The sequence below is a fragment of the Acipenser ruthenus genome, chromosome 35 (assembly GCF_902713425.1).
Source record: "Acipenser ruthenus chromosome 35, fAciRut3.2 maternal haplotype, whole genome shotgun sequence".
Taxonomy (NCBI): Eukaryota; Metazoa; Chordata; class Actinopteri; order Acipenseriformes; family Acipenseridae; genus Acipenser; species Acipenser ruthenus.
The window spans coordinates 10,541,097-10,562,286 of NC_081223.1; the positions used below are offsets into that span (position 1 = coordinate 10,541,097).

General features: G+C 39.0%; 2 protein-coding genes across 2 annotated transcripts; one reads left to right on the top strand and one right to left on the bottom strand.

Moving 5' to 3' along the window:
* Window positions 1-3,825: 3,825 nt before the first annotated feature.
* Window positions 3,826-6,281, bottom strand: LOC117395437 (ras-related and estrogen-regulated growth inhibitor-like protein). Its single transcript, XM_034920114.2, has 4 exons — window positions 6,068-6,281; window positions 5,829-5,882; window positions 5,650-5,726; window positions 3,826-4,939 (listed from the first exon to the last, which is right to left on the bottom strand). Exons 1-4 carry the CDS (start codon window positions 6,180-6,182, stop codon window positions 4,526-4,528), a joined length of 660 nt encoding a protein of 219 aa, XP_034776005.2. The 5' UTR covers window positions 6,183-6,281; the 3' UTR covers window positions 3,826-4,525.
* Window positions 6,282-11,476: 5,195 nt separating this feature from the next.
* Window positions 11,477-18,974, top strand: LOC117395426 (uncharacterized). Its single transcript, XM_059007812.1, has 6 exons — window positions 11,477-11,664; window positions 13,621-13,953; window positions 16,307-16,642; window positions 17,505-17,609; window positions 18,343-18,380; window positions 18,528-18,974. Exons 1-6 carry the CDS (start codon window positions 11,538-11,540, stop codon window positions 18,609-18,611), a joined length of 1,023 nt encoding a protein of 340 aa, XP_058863795.1. The 5' UTR covers window positions 11,477-11,537; the 3' UTR covers window positions 18,612-18,974.
* The last annotated feature ends 2,216 nt before the right edge of the window (window positions 18,975-21,190 follow it).

The following is a 21,190-nucleotide window of genomic DNA, read 5'->3' on the forward strand; positions in this document are numbered from 1 at the left end:
TATATATATATATATATATATATATATATATATATATATATATATATATATATATATATATATATATATATATATATATAACATCTCTATAACCATCTGTCATACCCTTTACAATATATACTGAAGTCTGTTTGCTGTATAAACCTTCACTAGATGAATCCTAATATTATGCTATTTACTTAAGAAGCAATACTCAGCCATACTCACTGTAGAGAGCCGGGCTGTAATTGTGTATTATTGCTGTTATGTCATTAAAGATACTGAAGGTGAATTTTATTTCTGCTTTGTTTTTATTCTTTAAAGCACCTCAACACAGACGAAATAAAACCTGCCTTTACCTGGCTTTGAGCTTGCCAGGAGAATCCTAAGCAGCCGTCCCCCATTCTATTGAAATCATGTGATTTGAATGGAATGCTGCTCAGTGCCTGGCACTTAGGATTCTGCAGACAAGTTCAGAGCAGCTGTAGAGAAGGATAGGAACTCAATATCACAGATACATCGCTAAGATGGCAAACATCATGAAAAAGGCAAGGGGACTGATAAAAACAATGTAGTTTGAAGCTCTGTGCTCTTTTAAAATCAAATGTCGTTCAATTGTTTTAAATGCGTGAGTCACTCCGCAGGTAACAAATGTAACAATGAGAGGTTCCAGTTAAGGAATGACCTCAACTTCCGATCTGACTAAAATCAACATGAAAATCAAAAGGAGCCCTCCCTTGATAACGTCTACAAATGAATCAGTTGCAGCCACTTACCCACTAATATAATTACCTGCCCACCAGCCTTCCTCAGATCAATGCAAATACTGTTAGCTGTTAATGCATCCTATATAATTATCTATGATATATATATATACACACATATTGCTGCTTACTCACATTCCTAGTCATATACACACTGCTGCTGCATAGCCCAGACCCTGTGCTTGCATTGAGTGTCTATTAAGCCCACTTTGCCAGCTGCTGCTGTGTGACAGCCAGCATGTTGCCCACATGCTTGCGTAGCCCAATTAGAGGCATCGTGTCCGGGCACTGAGTCAAGCACGTCGGAGGCAGTGACGTAGACAGAATTTAGGAGGTTTCATCTCGGTCCGGGGTGTCCAATCGCGGTCCTGGAGAGCCGATCCACTCTCAGGTAAAATGAGATAATGAACTACTTCAGGGTCTGGGTGCAGGTTTAATCGGTTCAGTTAAAGGATTAGGAACAGGGTTGGAACAAAGACCAGGAGTGGAAGGGACAGCGTTGGCCATCCACGTGGTCTAGGTGGTGCAGTGGGCTAACCTGACCCACCAAACCCACTCAGGTAGAACAAACAAGGTGTGCAAAATGACATTCTTTAATATAGGTGTAACAGGGCGAGGTGCCCTGTACATAGTTTTGTTTATTTTATTTTAGAGCGGGGTCCCCCTTCGCCCCTGTGTTTATTTTGTATTGTTTATTTATTTTAATTGTATTATATTTATGACGGCGAAGCGCCGGTTGTTTTGTGTTCTAAATGACGGCGTAGCCGTTTGTTTATTATTTAGTAGCGTGGATGGGAAGCCGCATCCACACGGTAAATAATAAAATCGTGCAGATTGTGGCCGAGGGGTAATAGGTGAATTAAGTGCAAGCTAGTTAAACCCCTCGGCCACGGTATAAAAAGACTGCAGCTCGCAAGCTTCGAGGAGAGAGAGAGAGAGAGAGAGAGAGAGAGAGAGAGAGAGAGAGAGAGAGAGAGAGAGAGAGAGAGAGAGAGAGAGAGAGAGAGAGAGAGAGAGAGAGAGAGAGAGAGAGAGAGAGAGAGAGAGAGAGAGAGAGAGAGAGAGAGAGAGAGAGAGAGAGAGAGAGAGAGAGAGAGAGAGAGAGAGAGAGAGAGAGAGAGAGAGAGAGATTGGTTGATTGATTGATTGATTGATTGATTGATTGATTGATTAACAGACAGGAACAGTGAAGGCAATCCAGCCTGACCTGTATGGTTTATTTATTCTTTAGTGTCTGAGATTTGTTTTTGTTCACCCTTTTATTTTGCTCTGTGAGCGCAAGTGTTTTCGTTTAAATATTTTATTTATTTTTGTTATTAATAAAAACGGCAGCCAGCCGATTCTTTACTTTACCTGCAGTACTCCCTGGTGTCAGTTTATTTTCCCTTCCTGCTTCTGCCTGACGTCAGACGACTCAGTCACCCTGTCACAATAGGACACTTAGGATAGAGAATACAACCGCATTCATGTTGAGATTTCTGAGTACATCCGCACTGATCCCTCGCACAGAACCCCCAATGCAGAATATTATAACGATACCAACTGGACTTTACCAGCTGTTCCAATATTGTAATCAATAGCTTCTGAATTCATGGCAAACATTGTAAGACTTACATTCCTAATCTGAGATTCCTATTGGAGGTTCAATGTTATTATTATATTAGATGCTATATTCTGTAACCATGTTGTGTCATGTAATACTAGCTATAATAAAATACACTTTATTGACAGTTGTCTGTTTGTTTATATATATATATATATATATATATATATATATATATATATATATATATATATATATATATATATATATATATATATATAGGGGCAGCAGTGTGGAGTCGTGGTTAGGGCTCTGGACTCTTGACCGGAGGGTCGTGGGTTCAATCCCAGGTGGGGGACACTGCTGCTGTACCCTTGAGCAAGGTACTTTACCTAGATTGCTCCAGTAAAAACCCAACTGTATAAATGGGTAATTGTATGTAATAATGTGATATCTTGTAACAATTGTAAGTCGCCCTGGATAAGGGCATCTGCTAAGAAATTATATATATATATATATATATATATATATATATATATATATATATAGATATATATATATATATATATATATATATATATATATATATAATTTATTGCTATATATATTTATATTTTTTAAACAAAACAATTAAATGAAATACAAACACCTGCCTTATATAGCACACACTTGAGTAAATGGGCTGTCCCTCATGTGACTCATTGAACTGCATGCATGTGGCATCCCTGATGTCTTTGTAATATATACAATCTGCATCTCTCTGCTGCCTTTGTAGTGATGATAGCAAATACAGTAGATCAGACAGAATGTGATTGAGCTCACTATGGTAATGAGACACACATCTCACACATCACAGGGTTTCAAATAGTTTATATCTCCTTGTGTTATTGAAGTGCTGTTCAAAAAGCCTGTGTTTAAATGCTGAGAGCTATATTCAGTGGGAAATATGGGTCTCTTGAATTCCTTTGTACAGTGAAACCTGTCTAATCCAGCCCCTCTATAAACTGACATCCTGTATAATTCAGATTTTTGAGTCCTGGCCAAATCCCTATTGGAATGCATGGTGTGATCCCCTCTAGAATCCGGAACCTGTCTGTTCTGGAATCCAGAACCTTTTTGTTCTGGAATCCAGCATGATTAAGTCCGGTCTTGTTTAAAATCCAATATAAATCTGAGTGTACAGCCTGGCAAAGTCACGTGGCTTTTTTCTTTATAAATCTGTGAATACATTGTGTGGAACAAGTACAAAAAAATGAATGCAATCCTTTAATTGGTGTGCATACCTGCACTTTTACTGGATGTACTGTGATCGTGCTTCAGAGTATTCAAATAGTTTGTCATTGATGCCTTTTTTTGGGGTGGGGGGGGGAGGGGGGGGATAATCCACCTCAGTTTTGTAGATGACTCTCAATGTGTAAGTGGTTATGTACAAGATCAACACAGACCTCAGCTGGTCATAGAAACACTGAAAGCTTCAGTGTCCACATGCCAGCTCTATGTGTTAGGGAAAGAAACATATTTATAAAAAAAGGAACAGCATTAAAATGTAATTTCTTTTAATTTTCATAAAAAATATAAATTCAGCAAGTATAGACAGGCATTTACATTCTCTGTACACATATATACAATATAAAACAATGCACATTTATCGTATATGCATTTTATATAAAAGCAGCATAATTCCCCACCCCTTCAGTGATATGACCAAATAGGCATACACTATGCCAGAGTACTCCTTAAATATTTATGTACATGAAATAGTGGCATTTGAAATGACATCACAGTGACATCTTAAGCTACACAACTCCATGGTATGCATGGTGAAACTGCGGTAGGAAATGAATGCATTGCCCAGCACGTTAACCCTGGCACCCGCTGGCTGCTCCAGAGATTTTGCGTTTCTTGTGTGTTCAAGGAGAACATTGTCTTGGGCTCTTCAAGTTCAACAACTTCGCTGGAAGCTTAAATCGAGTTTGAGTAAGGTACTGTGAGCTTGGCTTTCCATTTCTGTTGGATATAATCTTACAGTTCCCGAAAACCTCAATAAAAAAAGGAGTCTTGGAATTTAAGTTATAATCTTACAACTTTTCAAAATGTCAACAAGTCATCTACAACACACGAACTCCTGCGCTTAACCGGATGCAGCCGGGTAGAAAAAAAACCGCTGGTCCTTCAACCGATCAGCAAACCAGGCATATATCCTTCAGGTCGGTTTATTTTGGGTTCTTAAAGTCCATTTCTAATCAATTCTCCTTCTACCGAACACCGCTGACATGCTCCTCACGATCCCTTTGATCCCTTTCCTCGTCGCTCTAGACTCCCGGATGACTTCCAGCAGCTCGTGGAATACCAAAAGCACGCCGTGGTAAGTCTCGGCGGCCGAGATCTCAAAAAACCCGCAGTCCGCCGACAGAGCCAGCATCCTGCCTTCCTCGCTGGAGACCGTCCTTCGGTGCTGCAAGTCACGCTTGTTCCCGACGATGATGATGGGGACCTTGTCCGCCCCGCCGGCGTGCTTCTTCGCCTGCCGGATTCTCCGCACTTGCTGGCTGACCACGCTGAAGCTGGCCCGGTCGCAGATGCTGTAGACCAGGATGAAGCCGTCCGCCCAGCGGAGCTGTTTCTCGGTGACGCATCCCTGAGTGTCGGAGTTCTGAAAGGTTCAAATGAACAAAAATTAGAAACAGTGTCGGAAAAATAAAACAGCTCGCTTCTGTCGACTGGTATTATTACTCAATGTATCGCCAGCCTTGTATAGGGACTGCGGTAAGGCTTCATCGTGCGGGTCAGAAATAAGTATTTAACATGCAATTTACCACGCATGTGTGGGTCTGTCCTTAGACTGGCATTGGAGCTCATATTTCATATGTATGTGGAGTTTTTTTTAAGACTTTCTAGTTTTACAGCTTTACAGTCTTTGGATGTCTTTATTACTGTAGCAGGAGACTAGCAAGCATAAACAACCGTCATACATGTGAATTGAGCTCCAATAGCAGCCTAATGACAGATACACACATGCATGGCATATCAGTTTTAATAATGCAACTAAACTTCAGCAAATGGTAAATTGCATATGAAATAGTTGTTGATGACGCTCAACACAAAGCGTAACCACGATGCGTTTTGTATTGGCCTGTACTGTGCTAACCTGTTGCAAGAGGCAAATCTAAGTGAACGACCATATCGGTATTTATGCTTAAGAATATACTGCTGATATGAAGTCAAATATGAGTGAATTCCGCTCCAAAGTAGCACAGGATAATGTCCTGCATCCAATTATGGTTCTATTGTGAATTTTGTAACCTACACGCTCTATACCCCACGCACCGTGTATATTAAAACGCCATCTCCCGCGAATCTTACCTGTGAGTAAAGCGAGTCCCAGATATTGAAACAGATCTCACGCCCGTCGACTCGATCATTGTGATTATAGATGGATTCTGGAAAACAAAACTCAATTTAGTAAAGGAAGCAAAAACAGATTTTTTAAAATGCTCTAGCACTATTATTTCACTGTTGACTACTGCTCGTGATATACTTACCAATATCCCCGTATTCTCCAATGAAGCGTCTAGTGAGAAACCGTACAGTCAGTGCTGGAAAGAACACAAATCAACCCAGTTAGTGAATAGAATAAAGAATTTGCATGACGTACACTTGCATATGAAATGTTCTGTTGGTTTCTCGCATGCATAAAGAACGTAGTAAAATCCTACCAGTTTGCCTAGGCATTATTCTATCAACAGTAAAGATTTTTGCAAGGTAACTGTCCTAGACGTACCAGATTTCCCCACGTTCTCGGCTCCCAGGAGTAACACATTTGCTTCCACCTTCTGCTGGCTTCCCTCCGTCATTTTGCTGCTGTGCTGGACGTTGGGTTTCACTTGTACAACCATTTGTGAAGAGTGCTTTATCCGTGTCAGAGTCTTGTAATGAAACGCGAGTTCAGTTCTGCTGTGATTTGGTAAGAGCTCGTAATAACCTTCACTGTGCCCGTTCTCTGTATTTATAGACACAGAGGCGGGACCTAAACTCAAAACTGACGCAACGCCGACCAATCACAATCACAGCCTTAGAGCCTTGTTGTGCATTCCAATGTACTTGGAGAAAATACACCCCCCCCCCCCACCCCATCCCCCGCAAGGAAACCAAACCTACCGTGCTTTAACATGTGCAGTATCTTCAGTCCTCAAGTGCAGTACACATGCTAGAAATGTCAGCATCGCCACCATAATGTAAAACACATGCACTTGGTAAATATGCGGTGATGTCATCATGCTAACTGTGTTCCCGTGCTTTCCATATCGACCCGTGTTCTATGGAATCGTGGTTTTGTGACGGAGAGTACAGAGATTCGAAAACACCGCACCGCTCTGTGTCCAAGAATCGCGGTCTGAAGACAGCCCCGTTTACTGCGTGCTGTTTGAACGCTTCTAGACACTCAAATCCACACTTCGTTGCGCACTTGCTTCTTAGACCTCCGTGCAGTACATTTGTGTGTGGTGAAAGGGTAGTTCTCATCTGTGAGCTGGCATAAACGCTCGGGTGTGAGACTCGCCTTTATCCTGTCGTTGCGATAATAACCCTATAAGTGAGCCTAATGGTCCCGTCTGTTGTTTGGAATATGGTTTATTCTCAAAGCTGTTTACGTCCGTTCGTCAATTAGCACCCTTTTTTTTTTGGAAACTAGAAACTCAGCAAATAAAGCCACCAAATCAGAAATAAACAAGCCGGATTTTTAATTAAGGGGCTTGGATGAAGCATTAAGTCCAAAGTAATTAATGAAAAAAAACGCGCTAATGCCGATTAGGAAGAAATAGATTGGCGAATCCAGCCCGTTGTTCTTTATGAGAGTCGGTGCGCATACACCTCGAGTGTATATCTGGCAGGTGATTTTACAGGCTCTAAAAACTGGCTGATCTAAACACCGCCGCTTTACTATACAAATCCAGCTAGCTATTTACTGAGCCACTCTTTCACATCACTGCAATACGCAATACGGTGATATTAAGGCCGGACACTATTTAGCTCGTTATGTAGGCATGTATTGTATGTATTCACATTTCCAATAAAACATAAATGGCTAATGCACAAGTATTGAGTAACAGATTAGGATTAAATAGAGATCCATGAGCAGCACATTAATTCGTGTTGTTATTTCAGATACATATTGTACAGACATGTACACAACATTGATATTCAGTATATATTTTTATTTATATATTAGTTTAAAACATATACAACGTCTTTAAATAACAGGTGGACTTGTTCAATCCCAGGTGGGGACACTGCTGCTGTACCCTTGAGCAAGGTACTTTACCTAGATTGCTCCAGTAAAAACCCAACTGTATAAATGGGTAATTGTATGTAAAAATAATATGTAAAAAATAATGTAATTGTATGTAAAAATAATGTGATATCTTGTAACAATTGTAAGTCGCCCTGGATAAGGGCGTGTGCTAAAAAATAAATAATAATAATAATAATAATAATAATAATAATAATAATAATAATAATAATAATAATAGAGAGAGAGAGAGAGAGAGAGAGAGAGAGAGAGAGAGAGAGAGAGAGAGAGAGAGAGAGAGAGACCGTTTCAATTAAGCAGCCCGCTGACTTGAAGTTGCAATGCAATGTACTATGAAGTCAAACGATGTTCACTCTGATATGGAGGTGTGTCTGGAACAATACGCTCTGGGATAGGATTAAAGTAGAAAAACAATATGTGAAAAGGGGGCCAGGAAACACATCCGCCGCTTCAGCGATACAGAGATAAGCAACTATTGGTTTGCAGGATAGTGTATGTATGTATGTATGTATGTATGTATGTATGTATGTAATAGGGACATTTCATATACAACATATTTTCTTCTTGTTGTTTTTGATGGGTCACCCTAATCTGTGTTCAGTGCGTCTGGAAATATAGAGAAATTACAATAAACATGCAAAGTATGTTTTTTGTTTAGGAAGAACATGAAAAACCACTCGACTCTGAGCTGCAGTTTGAAGATAAGATCCATTTTGTTGATGTCTGTTAGACCAGGAGTAACTCGCGTTTCCAGAAATGTTATTTTCCTGCCGGGGTCCAAAAAGGCCTTGCTGCCTATGCAGTGCCGGGTTAGAATATTATTTTCTTAGACACTTACATTTGCTAAAATAAATAAATAAATAAATAAATAAATAAATAAATAAATAAATAAATACGTTCAATTATAGTTACACTACTGCATTTTTCATAGTTTAACATACAACGTTTCTATATTCGTTGTCAGTGGAAAAATATGTCGTTTTTTTATCGCAGTTATAATAATAATAATAATAATAATAATAATAATAATAATAATAATAATAATAATAATAATAAGCCAATTGCTAACTAAATTACCTATTACTAAATGTTCTCCTGTTGGCCCAGGTCCATTTTATTCACAATTAAACGGGACTTTCTTTGAAATCATGAAACAGTTTAATTTCGAGCAGGCTGTTTGCGTCACAGTGTATTATCAGTGTACCTGCAGCGACATCTTGTGGTTCAGATTTAAAACTGCAAGAACCATGTCTTGGTTTATATAGTCCATTAAAAACACCGTGTATGTAATCAAAATAGTAAGAACCTGGTGACGTCAGCTCACCCAAAACACAACTATGAAAGTATTTGTTAAAAAGGTTTGTTGCAGGGATGGAAACAAGACTCCCGAAGCATGCGGTTTGATCCATTCCTGGTTTTGCAATGAGTTTAATAAGACACACCCAAGCGTGTTACACACTGTGGCTAATCAAGCTCGTAGTAAAACCTGGCATGGGTGAAAGCGCTATGCAATAGTGGTCTTATTTCCAGCACCGTGTCGACTTGACTATAGTTTTGAATGTACTATTGAGTGGATGATACATTGTCAGTGTCACACGCACACAATCAATACTTTATTTTCCTATTCACCGAACGGTGGGCGGATGCCCTGAACGACTACGTTTATTCTGTGGTGAGAGACCACGCCCACAGACTAGCACAACGCCCACCTGAATGCACAGAGCGGACGCAGCCTGCAGTGCAGTCGGCTTGACCAAAAAAGGAGAGTTTCTGAGCTCTGCTGCAATCTAATGCTACAGCGAGCTGTGAGGGCTGCGATTGCAAACTTACACTGCACTGTACACACATGTAGTATCAGCAGTAGTATTATCAATCTGTATAATAGCATGAAGCATGTCCCACTTTATCATTTTGCATTTATATATGCTATCTGTATAATGACTACCAGTATATATTTTCTTTACTCTAAACAGCAGATCTGTAAAATAATTAAACACACATTGTATACATCGGATTTTAAAGACGCTTAGTAATATACTTTACGCTGTAATGTATTTTTTATTTTTTATATGCCTTAGCAGAGTGGAGTAGTGGTTAGGGCTCTGGACTCTTGACCGGAGGGTCGTGGGTTCAATCCCAGGTGGGGGAACACTGCTGCTGTACCCTTGAGCAAGGTACTTTACCTAGATTGCTCCAGTAAAAACCCAACTGTATAAATGGGTAATTGTATGTAAAAATAATGTGATATCTTGTAACAATTGTAAGTCGCCCTGGATAAGGGCGTCTGCTAAGAAATAAATAATAATATTCTCAAACAGTACAAAAATACACTTTACAAGGTATGCTTAAAATCTATTGCTTTTAATTTTTTGAGGTTTGGTTTGACTATGAGCGGCTGATCATTTTTATGACTAATGAAGATGGGTCAGACTGTCTAGAGAAAGACTCCTCCGCCCGATTGGAATCCGGGATGTCGAATTTCCTTCCTGCTCAAAGAGAATGTTTCTGTGCGCAATTACGCACAGCGCTGGATCTCTCCATCCCGTTATTAGCGCGCCAGGAGAAGTGGTCTTGTTGGTCAAGTGCTAAGAACTATATCTCATTGGTCTTACAACGGACAAAGCACCATGCGTTAAATTCAACAAAAACCGGTCTGAATTCACCAATCATTTAGCCGCGTTTGCATCGTCTTTTTCTAAATGTAAAAAAAAAACAACTGGTGAGTTTCAATCCCCTAAATAGAATATTTTGCTGATTCAAGAATATATGCCTCTTTTTTTTGTGTGTCAAACCTATCTATTTGTGTCGGTGAGTGTGGTGTTTATTGCAATATGTGAGCTAAAGGATTGTTTTTATCGCAGGTTTGCGCAAAGACACACACATGTCGCCCTTCTGTTTCTTCCAACTTTGCAGACGTTCATTAAAGCGCTTGATCCGGACCGACTCTAATTGCTGGGAGGCTAGTAGGTACCTACTGGCCCATTCCTATGGTCTGATTTTTGCTTGATAACGTCCCATTGAATCGACTGATCTCAATCAGCTCGGGTGCCTAAACAGAGCCATTGAAGGTTAGAATGCTTAACAACGACAGTAATAATAAAGCATATTTTACGAATTAATACAGATGACCAAAAACGCAGTTATGCAATGGTAACTTTATGTAAATGTAACAGCGTTATAACATATGAATTTATATTTGCAATTACTTTTTGCGTTGGATCGCGAGCTCAGAAGATCCGATGAGCTTGAATACACGCAACGGGCTCTTTCCACGTGTTTTAATTCTCATACTTAAGCGGATTACCATTTAAAGACCATTTCGCCGTTTATTTCTCCTTTAATTAAGAGTGAAGACGATTACATATGTCGGTTCAATAAATCCGTGTTTTCTGTCTACTGTGCTTATATTTAGAATGTATTTAAAGGTGGGCTGAAATAATGGAAAATGTTTGTGGTCTGGTATCATGTTGATATAAATATAATACAGTATATTCGTGTCTGCTTGATGTTATATCGTTGCTGCATATTATAGCTATTTATTCTAAATTCACAGTCTCAAACATTACTTTTAAAAATAAATCTTACCTTTTATAAAACATGTTATTCAATTCCCTTATTTCCGGTAAATTTGAAAGTTCAGAATTGTGGCATCTATTTGAGCTATATTTACCAAACCACGGCGTGCAGTTTCAACACGTCACTTCGAATTCGAGGTGTGTTTTTCCATTACCTTTACAAATGCAGGCTCGCGTATATTTTGGACGAGGGAGGATGTGGGTGTTGAAACAAACAAAAAAAAATGACCTGTGGTTGATCTGAGCGGGTAAACATATCCGACAAACATCAACGAACTTCTGCAACTCGCTTGAACCAGACTGGTGCAACAAACACATTGCGTGTGTATATATAAACACACACAAGAAATAGCAGACACAATCGTAGAATGTGTGCCTATATCTGTATAATTCCAACGATTTCGACATTGTTAGGACCAGAATCTGCGCACAGCCGGCAGCGGGGAAGCATGTGGCGCCTTCTTGGATGTGCCCTGGCCGCAGTATGTTTCCAAGGTAAGTTTCTAAATATTTTAATGACATATTGTTTTGTTGTATAATAGTCTTTAGAACGTGTGATGTTTCTCTCCAAAACCAGCTCTTAAAAATAAATATTTGATCAACTTAACGTTATTGCAAAAGTATGTAATCCAGTCGTCTAAAGAAGCATTGATAGACAACATTGTGCAATCAAATGTTTCAACATTAAGTTTTAACAAGATGTTTCAAACACACAGTAGGGCTGAGTTTATTTTATCGTATAATATACTTCAGCCGAATCACCAAATTACAACGCAGAACATGTTAATCTACACTGTAAACCAAATCAGAAGACTGGTGTTTGTTTGTGAATCTATATTATATTCACAAGCAATTCCAATCAAATTGAAATCGGTTTAAACTTTTATTTAAACATATGGTACAGTGCAATTATTATTATTATTATTATTATTATTATTATTATTATTATTATTATTATTATTATTATTATTATTATTATTATTATTATTATTATTATTATTATTATTATCTGTAATAGCATCTATTATTTCCCCACTTTAGCACAAATATATTTTACCATTGAAATATTATAACTCTACATTATAAGTAGTAGGACTAGGTTTTTTTTTTTTTTTTTTACAAATGGCAGAGATGTTTAATAATTAAACATCAATAGATATATACATAAATATACATATATAATAGTGTGCAAATGTATCAGAACACCCTGTTGTGCATATGAAATCAAACCACTTTGATTCATTTCAAACAGTAAGAGAAAAAGAGCACAGAGCCACACACGGTAAAACGCAGGAGGCTTTTTAGAAGTTGTTTAAGACGCCTGATTAAAGCACAGAGCGGTCTGACATTTTCACACACGAGTGTGTTTCTATATCCCTGATTACTGAGCGGAGATTGAAATTGAGATTCAGAGGTTTTCATGCAGGCGGGTATATAAATGATATAAAAGACCCATCTTGAGGTGATAAATGCGCACACTGCTGCGCTTACACAGATACATACACATACACCGTTGTATCGTCCCCAACTTGGAAAAACTTTAAATCCATTATTGAAATTACACCGTGATCGGACCAATACACTAATACACGAATCGGACTAATACACTAATACACGACCAATAACCAAGTGTTGAAATGCACACATTTATAACAGCTTGGATTAACACACTGTTTGTGTAAAATGCCCAATTCAGAACATTAAACATATCTAAAGTAATGCCGTTATACATGAAGACAGGGCGCATATAGGGCACACTTAGTAGACGCCCTTATCCAGGGCGACTTCCAATTGTTACAAGATATCACATTATTTTTATATACAATGACGCATTTATACAGTTGGGTTTTTACTGGAGCAATCTAGGTAAAGTACCTTGCTCAAGGGTACAGCAGCAGTGTCCCCCACCTGGGATTGAACCCACGACCCTCCGGTCAAGAGTCCAGAGCCCCTAACCACTACTCCACACTGCTGTATATACATTGATATACATTTACCTGAATATTGACTTAATAAAACTATTTATAGATTAATTCTACTGTATATTTCCGTATTAAAGGTACACTGTTTTTAAAAGTGTTTTACACCAATACTGAATACTGTAATTAAAAAAAAACCGAAAAAGATTTACGGTAAATTTACTGTAAAATACGGTATTTTTTTTACAGTGAGGGAAGTGTTTTTCACAGTCTTCTAACACGTAGATATCCTGTGTTAATTGAATTCGGATTCTCACAGCATTTGCTCCAGCGTTACCAGCACGTATTTCTCCAAATGGTAAAAACGCACCGAATGAATTTAACATTTGAGAAATAAACAGCTCCGACATTGAATTGGAGGCTTGTGTGCACAGCCCTTTATATCGCATTGACTAGCTGTGTGTGTCTATGCGTGTGCTGTTATTGACTAGCTGTGTGTTCCGATGTGTGTTTGTTATTTTTTGCCTTCTAGTTTCTGAAACGTCTCTCAGTTTAAGCTCATCTCATCACTTTGCTTCACCCGGGGAGTCTCCGGTAGAGTTCACGTGCACCTCGAGTGCAGTAATAGAATCCGGTGGGGTTCGGCTGCTCTGGTTCAGAAAGAACGCGAGTGATGTAATGGAACAACTGGACACGAAATGCAACGAGTCCCCGTGCAAATACACCAATGAATCCAACGGCCGGGACACCTTCAAGCTGAAGATTCCCAACACAGAGCGAGATGATTCGGGTACATATTACTGCGCGCACCCACCAGTTATGGACCTGGAGTTTTCAAATGGGGCTGCATTGAGCGTCATAACAGGTAAGAAATGAACGAAACCACGTGCAACAGATTCTAGACGCATATTGATACTTTTTGTGCGTCTGTAGTATAAAACAATGCATTTCTTGCATAAACTGGTGCTTATTATTATTATTATTATTATTATTATTATTATTATTATTATTATTATTATTATTATTATTATTATTATTATTATTATTTAGATATTACAGTGTATCTAGTATTTATTTTATAAAGTATAGTGTAAAAGCATTTCATAAGATGTATAGTTAATTCTTAAGTGTGCCGCATTATTAATTGTTATTAATTATTTCGAGGTGGTATTGTTTTATTGCCCCGTGATGGACTGGCGTCCCGTCCAGGGTGTAGTCTCGCCTTGCACCCTGTGTATGCAGGGTTAGTGCTCCGGCTCACCGCGACCCTGTAAAGGAGTGAGCGGTTAATGATAATGGATGGATGGATGTTTAATTAATCATTTGTTTTTGTTACAGTAGTTTAATAAGCGCCGTGCTGCAGTTCTGTAGCATCTATACAGCAGGGAATTAAGTTTTATATTGTATAAATCGCACGCAAAATAAATTTGAGCCATTAAACTATGCAGGAATCAAATTGCAGCACCCCATAGCCATACTGGTTACACTATTAGCACATGAAAGTTAGTAGCAATAATAATAATAACTAGATGGTAACTTTACAAGTACAAGCTATTTCTGGGGCTTGCTTTATTGGGAAGGCGGTCAAAGTAGCGGATTTGTGTGAAAAGTCACGTTGTTTGCTAATTGCCTCAGTTAGAATGTGCTAGAATTAGAAATTTCTCAAAGTTTTATGACAGTTAATTCAACAGTGGGAGTAGCCTACTGAAAGAAATCGATGCGGTTAATAAAACAGCTGTACCTCTTGATTGGTAAAAGTTTCTGTTTTGATTTCAGATTTGAATAGCAGAGAAGTAGAGGAAGATTCCATATGCTCTAACTTTTTGTCTTGCTTGTTGGGAAAGTGGTCAAAGTAGCTGATTTGTGTCAAAAGTTACATCGTTTACAGTAAATAGAATGATGGAAGTCTGGGAGTTTTTAAACAATGGGGGGCTTCAGAATGTTGAAAAAAGTCCCATTAAAGTGAATGAAGATGGACAAAAAAAGGACAAAAAGATTAATAGTTTAAAAAGTATAAAAGATATCAAAAAGTTATATACAAGCACACTATTCCAGACCGGTCTACACGTTTTCAAGTTTGTAGATGTTTTATCAGGAATTACCTTTTTATTTAAATTTAGCAATACATACAGCTTATATAACTGATAACAACGTACCAGACACACTGAAGTAATATTCTTTATTTCATACTCATCTACGGCGCTGATCGGAGATTTCCGGGATGAAACACGAGGCAAATTTTAGGCATTTTTTTCTGGCAGTTTCCCAAGCAAGTAGCAGAGGAGCGTTTACCGGAGTAAAGAGCGAACGGAACAACTCCGACCCCGAGCTCAGCGGCCCAGATAAGATACACATTAAAAAACCCGAAATACGCACTAAATTTAAATTTAATGCGTAAAAATACGCACAGCAATTTTTCAGCACAGCTTGTCTGCCTCCCCTAAAACTTCCACTAACAACTACATCTCCCAGAATGCAATGTCTTCAGTTACCAGGAATCTGTAGAGAAGAAAAACCAACCCAACAAACATTATCCAATCTCTGGCTAGTCCTGCTGTCTTTCCAGCCAATCACAGTGAGAATAAAACAAATTCGAAGCTACACAGGATGAAGCGTGACACCCCAGTCCAGCTACAAATCCAACTGGAACCATCGTCAGAGGCAACCGCTGAAAAAAAGTGCTTATAATATTAAACGAGTTGTTTTATAACGTATTAATGCATTTCCTTATTTTGTTTATCTGTATGGCTTTATATTGACGTTGTAACATGTTTGCTGATTTTAAGAATGCAAAGTTTAAATATAAGTAACGTAATTAATTCGCAGAGTCAGCGTGATATCTCAAAAAAATGCGCTGAGCCGATAAAGAACCTTAGAACACACGCGCGGTTGTAGTTCAAAGTAACATTGCAGTTAAAATGGATGGCTCTTTTGTAATGCCTGCGCCGTTACCATTAAAGATTGTACAGCATTTAATCGAGATTATTCATGGTAATGTTGCATTTTACACCCTGAAAATACATTTTACTCTCTCACTGTTAAAATTAGAGGGTAAGTTACTCCCAGACCCAAAGCCTTATCTAGTTTCGCGCCCTACAGTTTTGCATTAGCGCTGTCCTTGGTACTGTAAATATCGCGAGTCCTGTAAAAACATATTTTGTACATCTTGATAACCCCTAAGTGTTATATTTATGAATTAATAAACTCATATTTTTCAGACAGTTCAACAGAGAACACTTCTGTGTCTATACTGGCCCCCGCTGTCTCCGCCAGCGCGCTCGACTCCACTGAGACGCTGACATTAGTCTGCCTGGCCCGGGGCCTCTCCTCGCCCGCGGTCCGGTTTCAGTGGTTCATCTCCGGTAACGTCACGACGGCAACAGCGCCGGGCTCCGGGATCAAAGAGACGGGCGGAGGCGGAGAGAGCTACAGCGCCACGAGCAGGCTGACAATCCAGGTGGAGACGTGGCGGAGCGGGGCGGTGTGCGCCTGTGGAGCGCAACTGAACTCAAACACCGTCATCCGCAGCAGGGAGATCTCATACACAGCGGGAGGTGGGGAGGCTGTATTGAAGTTATTATTATTATTATTATTATTATTATTATTATTATTATTATTATTATTTATTTCTTAGCAGACGCCCTTATCCAGGGCGACTTACAATTGTTACAACATATCACATTATTTCACATTATACAGATATCACATTATTTTTACATACAATTACCCATTTATACAGTTGTGTTTTTACTGGAGCAATCTAGGTAAAGTACCTTGCTCAAGGGTACAACAGCAGTGTCCCCCACTGGGGATTGAACCCACAACCCTTCAGTCAAGAGTCCAGAGCCCTAACCACTACTCCACACTGCTATCGAAGTTATCGATAAAGAGCGTTGTATATGTAATCGATGAACAGTAACTATACACTCTGATTTATATTCTGAATTCCCCCGAAGAGCATAGGGATAAGAACATATTAAGACACATGCTGCATGATTTTCTGAGTAGGAGAATGAGAATTAAGCAAAAATATATAACGCAGTCACTTATTTTCTGGATATTTAAAAATTCTTCTGAAGCGGTAGTTATTCAAACAACAATACAACGTCACTTTATTTCAGTTGAACTGTTTACAGATATTAGTCTCTACAGGATAACACGAACAGCAGTAAATACCCGTGTATGCTACAGCCAGGGTTCCTACACTCGACTCGATTACATTTGTAATGAAGCAGACGCTGTTATTCTATTCCTTCTGTTAGTGCACAGAGGTATCCGCTTCAGAAATGTGTTTTTACAAAGACACACGAAAGTGGTGACCTTTCCAGCGGTGCAAACGCTTGCTGACTATCTCCCGTGTCGTGCACAGTACTGCTGATGTGCGTCCGTATTGCTCACCCGTGTGTGTCTCCACAGCATCGTGCCGCGTGTATTACGTCGCGTTCTCCGGGGCTGCTCTGCTCGCTGTAGCCGCGGCGATCCTCGCCACTTGTGCATGGCTTAATTTCTGTAGCAAAGAAGGTAACCAAGTTTGTTTTATGTTGTGCCTATTCTATAACCAAGGGGCTTCGCTTTATCACACTATATTAAGTTGTATTGTAGTGTACTGTATTATTACACTATATTACATTAGTTAACTATATATACTGTATTGTAGTATGTTATACATAATATAGTTAAGGTGGTGTACGATATGGTATGTTATATTGTATCCCCTTCGGTCACTCATTTTTAATTTCATTTTTTAAAACAGTTTGTGTGAACTCGAAGTTGCCCTGCCAAAAAAAAATTATAGACACAGATATGAAACTTAACATGGTATAATTCAGAACATAAGAAATTTTACAAACGAGAGGAGGCCCCATTCGGCCCATCTTGCTCGTTTGGTTGTTAGTAGCTGATTGATCCCAGAATCTCATCAAGCAGCTTCTTGAAGGATCCCAGGGTGTCAGCTTCAACAACATTACTGTCAGCTTCAACAACATTACGCACTCAGTGACTGAAGGGGAGATTAGATTAGATTATATTGTATTATATCCAATAGCGTCATGAAGATTTCACGCCCTGCGTCTTGTTAACGTGTTATAACACGTGCGTGCTCCTAATGGTTAATAAATGAAGCATAGATTTTGATTATATTTCAGATGAGTTCATTATCGTTGGTCCTGCAATGCTGGTATATAACCCAGAGCTATAGTCTGATATCGCCACACATTCACGTTCACTTTTTCGTCTTTATATTTTTCTGATGCAGATCCCAAACAGAGAGCGGACCCCGCCGTGCAGATCAAGGTAGACACACAGCCACTTACCAGAGCAACCTGTACTGTTGCATACATTGCAATAAACTGTTAATAGTACAAGCGAACATTAACATTGCACAGCCTCATATTTCACTAAGGGATACAGTGTTTTTTTCACCCTGTATTTGATCTGCAGATGAGATGCAATGATGACCTGGTCACCTACGCTCACTTGGAGTTTGTTCCGCAGAAGAAGGGGAGACGGAAGAGGCAGACTTGAGCAGAGTGCACGATCCCCCGGAGGAGCGCTGTGTCCGGGTTCTTGCGTTCAGAGACAACGGTTCTTGTTATATTATGAAAACCAACAGAATATATGTGTTCTAATCGGATAGAGCTCTGCTTAAAGAGCGAATTTTTTGACTCCTATTTTTTTTAAGAGGTAAACCGTCTGTTAATTTTCCAAAGACAGAATAAAATAACTAAGTTGTATATTTCAATATATCTTATATCCTCTCAGCGTGCTCTGTTTTCCGTTCTGTAACATTAACGTGAATTGCAAAAAAAATAGCAATAATTATACGGAAACGCTTTAAGAAGATGACCCTATATATCAGACAAATGATCATTTATAAAATAATTCTACAATGTATATTTTACGTTTGTTTATTTTTTTCACTCTAATAAAACAATAAAAATGCTTCAAACTGTGTGGCTTTTAAAAAATGAACCCCCCCCCCCCCCACAAAACTAGCAAAGTGGTCACACTTATGTATTACGTAATAGCAAGCACAATATTTATCTGCACTTTTGAGTAACACCACTTGATGGCGCAAGATTATCCCCAGAAGATGAAACAGAACCACAGATTTTTTAAAAGTTATTTATTATTTTAAAACATAACACAACAATACCCTCCTCGTGTTGTTGTTTCTTTCAACTTTAATCTTGACGGAGGGAGTTTTAAGGAGGGAATGGGGTCAATATTGAATGATTTATAAACATATTATTAAATAGAAGTCAAACAACTGCAATGCAAACAATGGGTATGCAGTGTAATTCATAAACTATACAGCAGGTGGCAGTGAGGGAGAGAAAGACAGAATGATAAATATACAAATACTGTTCTGTACCTGAATCGCTTACGCTACAAAATATTGATCTTTACTCCGACCAGGAGGCGGTTTGGGTTCGGTAAAGGCTGACTTCTTTAATTCTGGACAGGGCTAATGGGGAATTTATAAAGATGTGCTTTTGGGTATTAATCCTTCAGGGGATGAAGTGTAATGGACGAAATGTACATTCATGTTGATGTATATACCCCCAATCCACTAGGTGGCAGTAATAAACCCAATTGATTAAGCCATGATAGAATTTCAAAGAAAAAGAAGAAGAAGAAGAAGAAGAAGAAGAAGAAGAAGAACAACTAGAGGCTTTTTCGCCGCTTAAGCCTACAAAATCAATATTATGGCGGCGCCAAAGCCATTAAAACGAATGCAGCCTGCATTCAAGGTGGAATGCCGACTTTCTCCAGCAGGGGGCGCCCGTGTGGCCTCGCCCTCTCCCAGGTAGTGTTCAAGATGGCGGCGGGAAGGCGCAGCTGCATAGTTGTTTTTGCTCCAGGTGTTGTGCCAAATAGTGCCGCGTAAGATTTAGTGTCGCACAATTCTAATAACAAAGTAATAATGTGCGATATATTGTATAACCGTATTGATTTGATATTCTAATTGTTTTAGCTTGTTTTTTTGTTTCAGATCATTTTACTGCAACTACTGTTTGTCTCCGTTTATCTTTTAATGTGTGCAGTCATGTGCTGAGGATGCAAACATTGTTAGCACTGACTTTTTTTTTAGAAATATATTTATATTTACAAAATACCTAAAGTTAAGATATATGAAGGTTGAAATACTTAGCAGTAGGTTCTTACAGAAGGATTAAAAATGTACTGAATACGTTCGGAGTAGCGTCATTAAAATGTGACAGCGCATGCGCGTAGAGTACACTTGCCACACATAGTTGGCATAACACCGGCTAGCCCTGCAGAGCCCCTGCACGCAGCTGCTTTCCCAGAGCGATCCCTGTTTGTTTTAACCAGCCTGGTGACGCTTTTAAAAGAATGAAAATTGATCCCACATTTCTTCAGTGATTATTCTTTTCTGATTGGTGCGTTTGTATGGATTTCATATTGATTGTCGGGTCTTTGACGTAGTGACGCACACAGGTAGACTCACCCGCTTTCGTCATCTCTATTAAAAAGTGAACTTGGCAATCACCTGATCGTTATAGTGCGTTCAGTGGTATTTTATTAATTATAGTCAAAATTAATAAACACGTTTCAATTGTATTACCCGAGTACCGAAGGCAGAGGGCGCTGTGGTTTCTTGCTATATTTTTTTCTTAAGGTATTTGAATGAATGATCAGAACTCAGAAGTGCACAAACAAACAAACACACACACACACACACACACACACACGGTATCTACGGGTAGCAGAGTGGTAAGGTCTTCAAAAGGAAAAGCCAGGGTTAAGCGACTAGTAAAGCTACATGGCTATTTTTATATAAAAAAATATACAATTGCTTTCCCTGTTATACCTTATATTAATTTATATTATATATCAGTAAACATTTGCATTTGAAACGTATGTCTAACCTACCTGAACGCTGATTACAGGTCTGTGTGGGGAGGATATACACCCAAGAATGCATTATAACGACCCAGACAAGTGCATCGCTGCAGGACTTGTTGTCTGTTCAGTTTGTTTGTCTTGTCTGTGTTTTGTGTTACGTGTATTGTAAGGGGAACGGGTCCCGTGGTTAGTTAGCATGGGAAGGTTGAGTGAATGAGCGCGTGAATGCATGC

Bases quoted from the DNA above. Each gene is read 5' to 3' on its own strand.
- LOC117395426 (XM_059007812.1), top strand. From the start codon at position 11,538: ATGTGTGCCTATATCTGTATAATTCCAACGATTTCGACATTGTTAGGA. The intron at 11,665-13,620 runs GTAAGTTTCTAA...TTTGCCTTCTAG, and splicing joins GGCCGCAGTATGTTTCCAAG to TTTCTGAAACGTCTCTCAGT. The intron at 18,381-18,527 runs GTAGACACACAG...TTTGATCTGCAG, and splicing joins ACCCCGCCGTGCAGATCAAG to ATGAGATGCAATGATGACCT.
- LOC117395437 (XM_034920114.2), bottom strand. From the start codon at position 6,182: ATGGTTGTACAAGTGAAACCCAACGTCCAGCACAGCAGCAAAATGACG. The intron at 5,727-5,828 runs GTAAGTATATCA...TTTGTTTTCCAG, and splicing joins TGGAGAATACGGGGATATTG to AATCCATCTATAATCACAAT. The intron at 4,940-5,649 runs GTAAGATTCGCG...TGAACCTTTCAG, and splicing joins GGGACTCGCTTTACTCACAG to AACTCCGACACTCAGGGATG.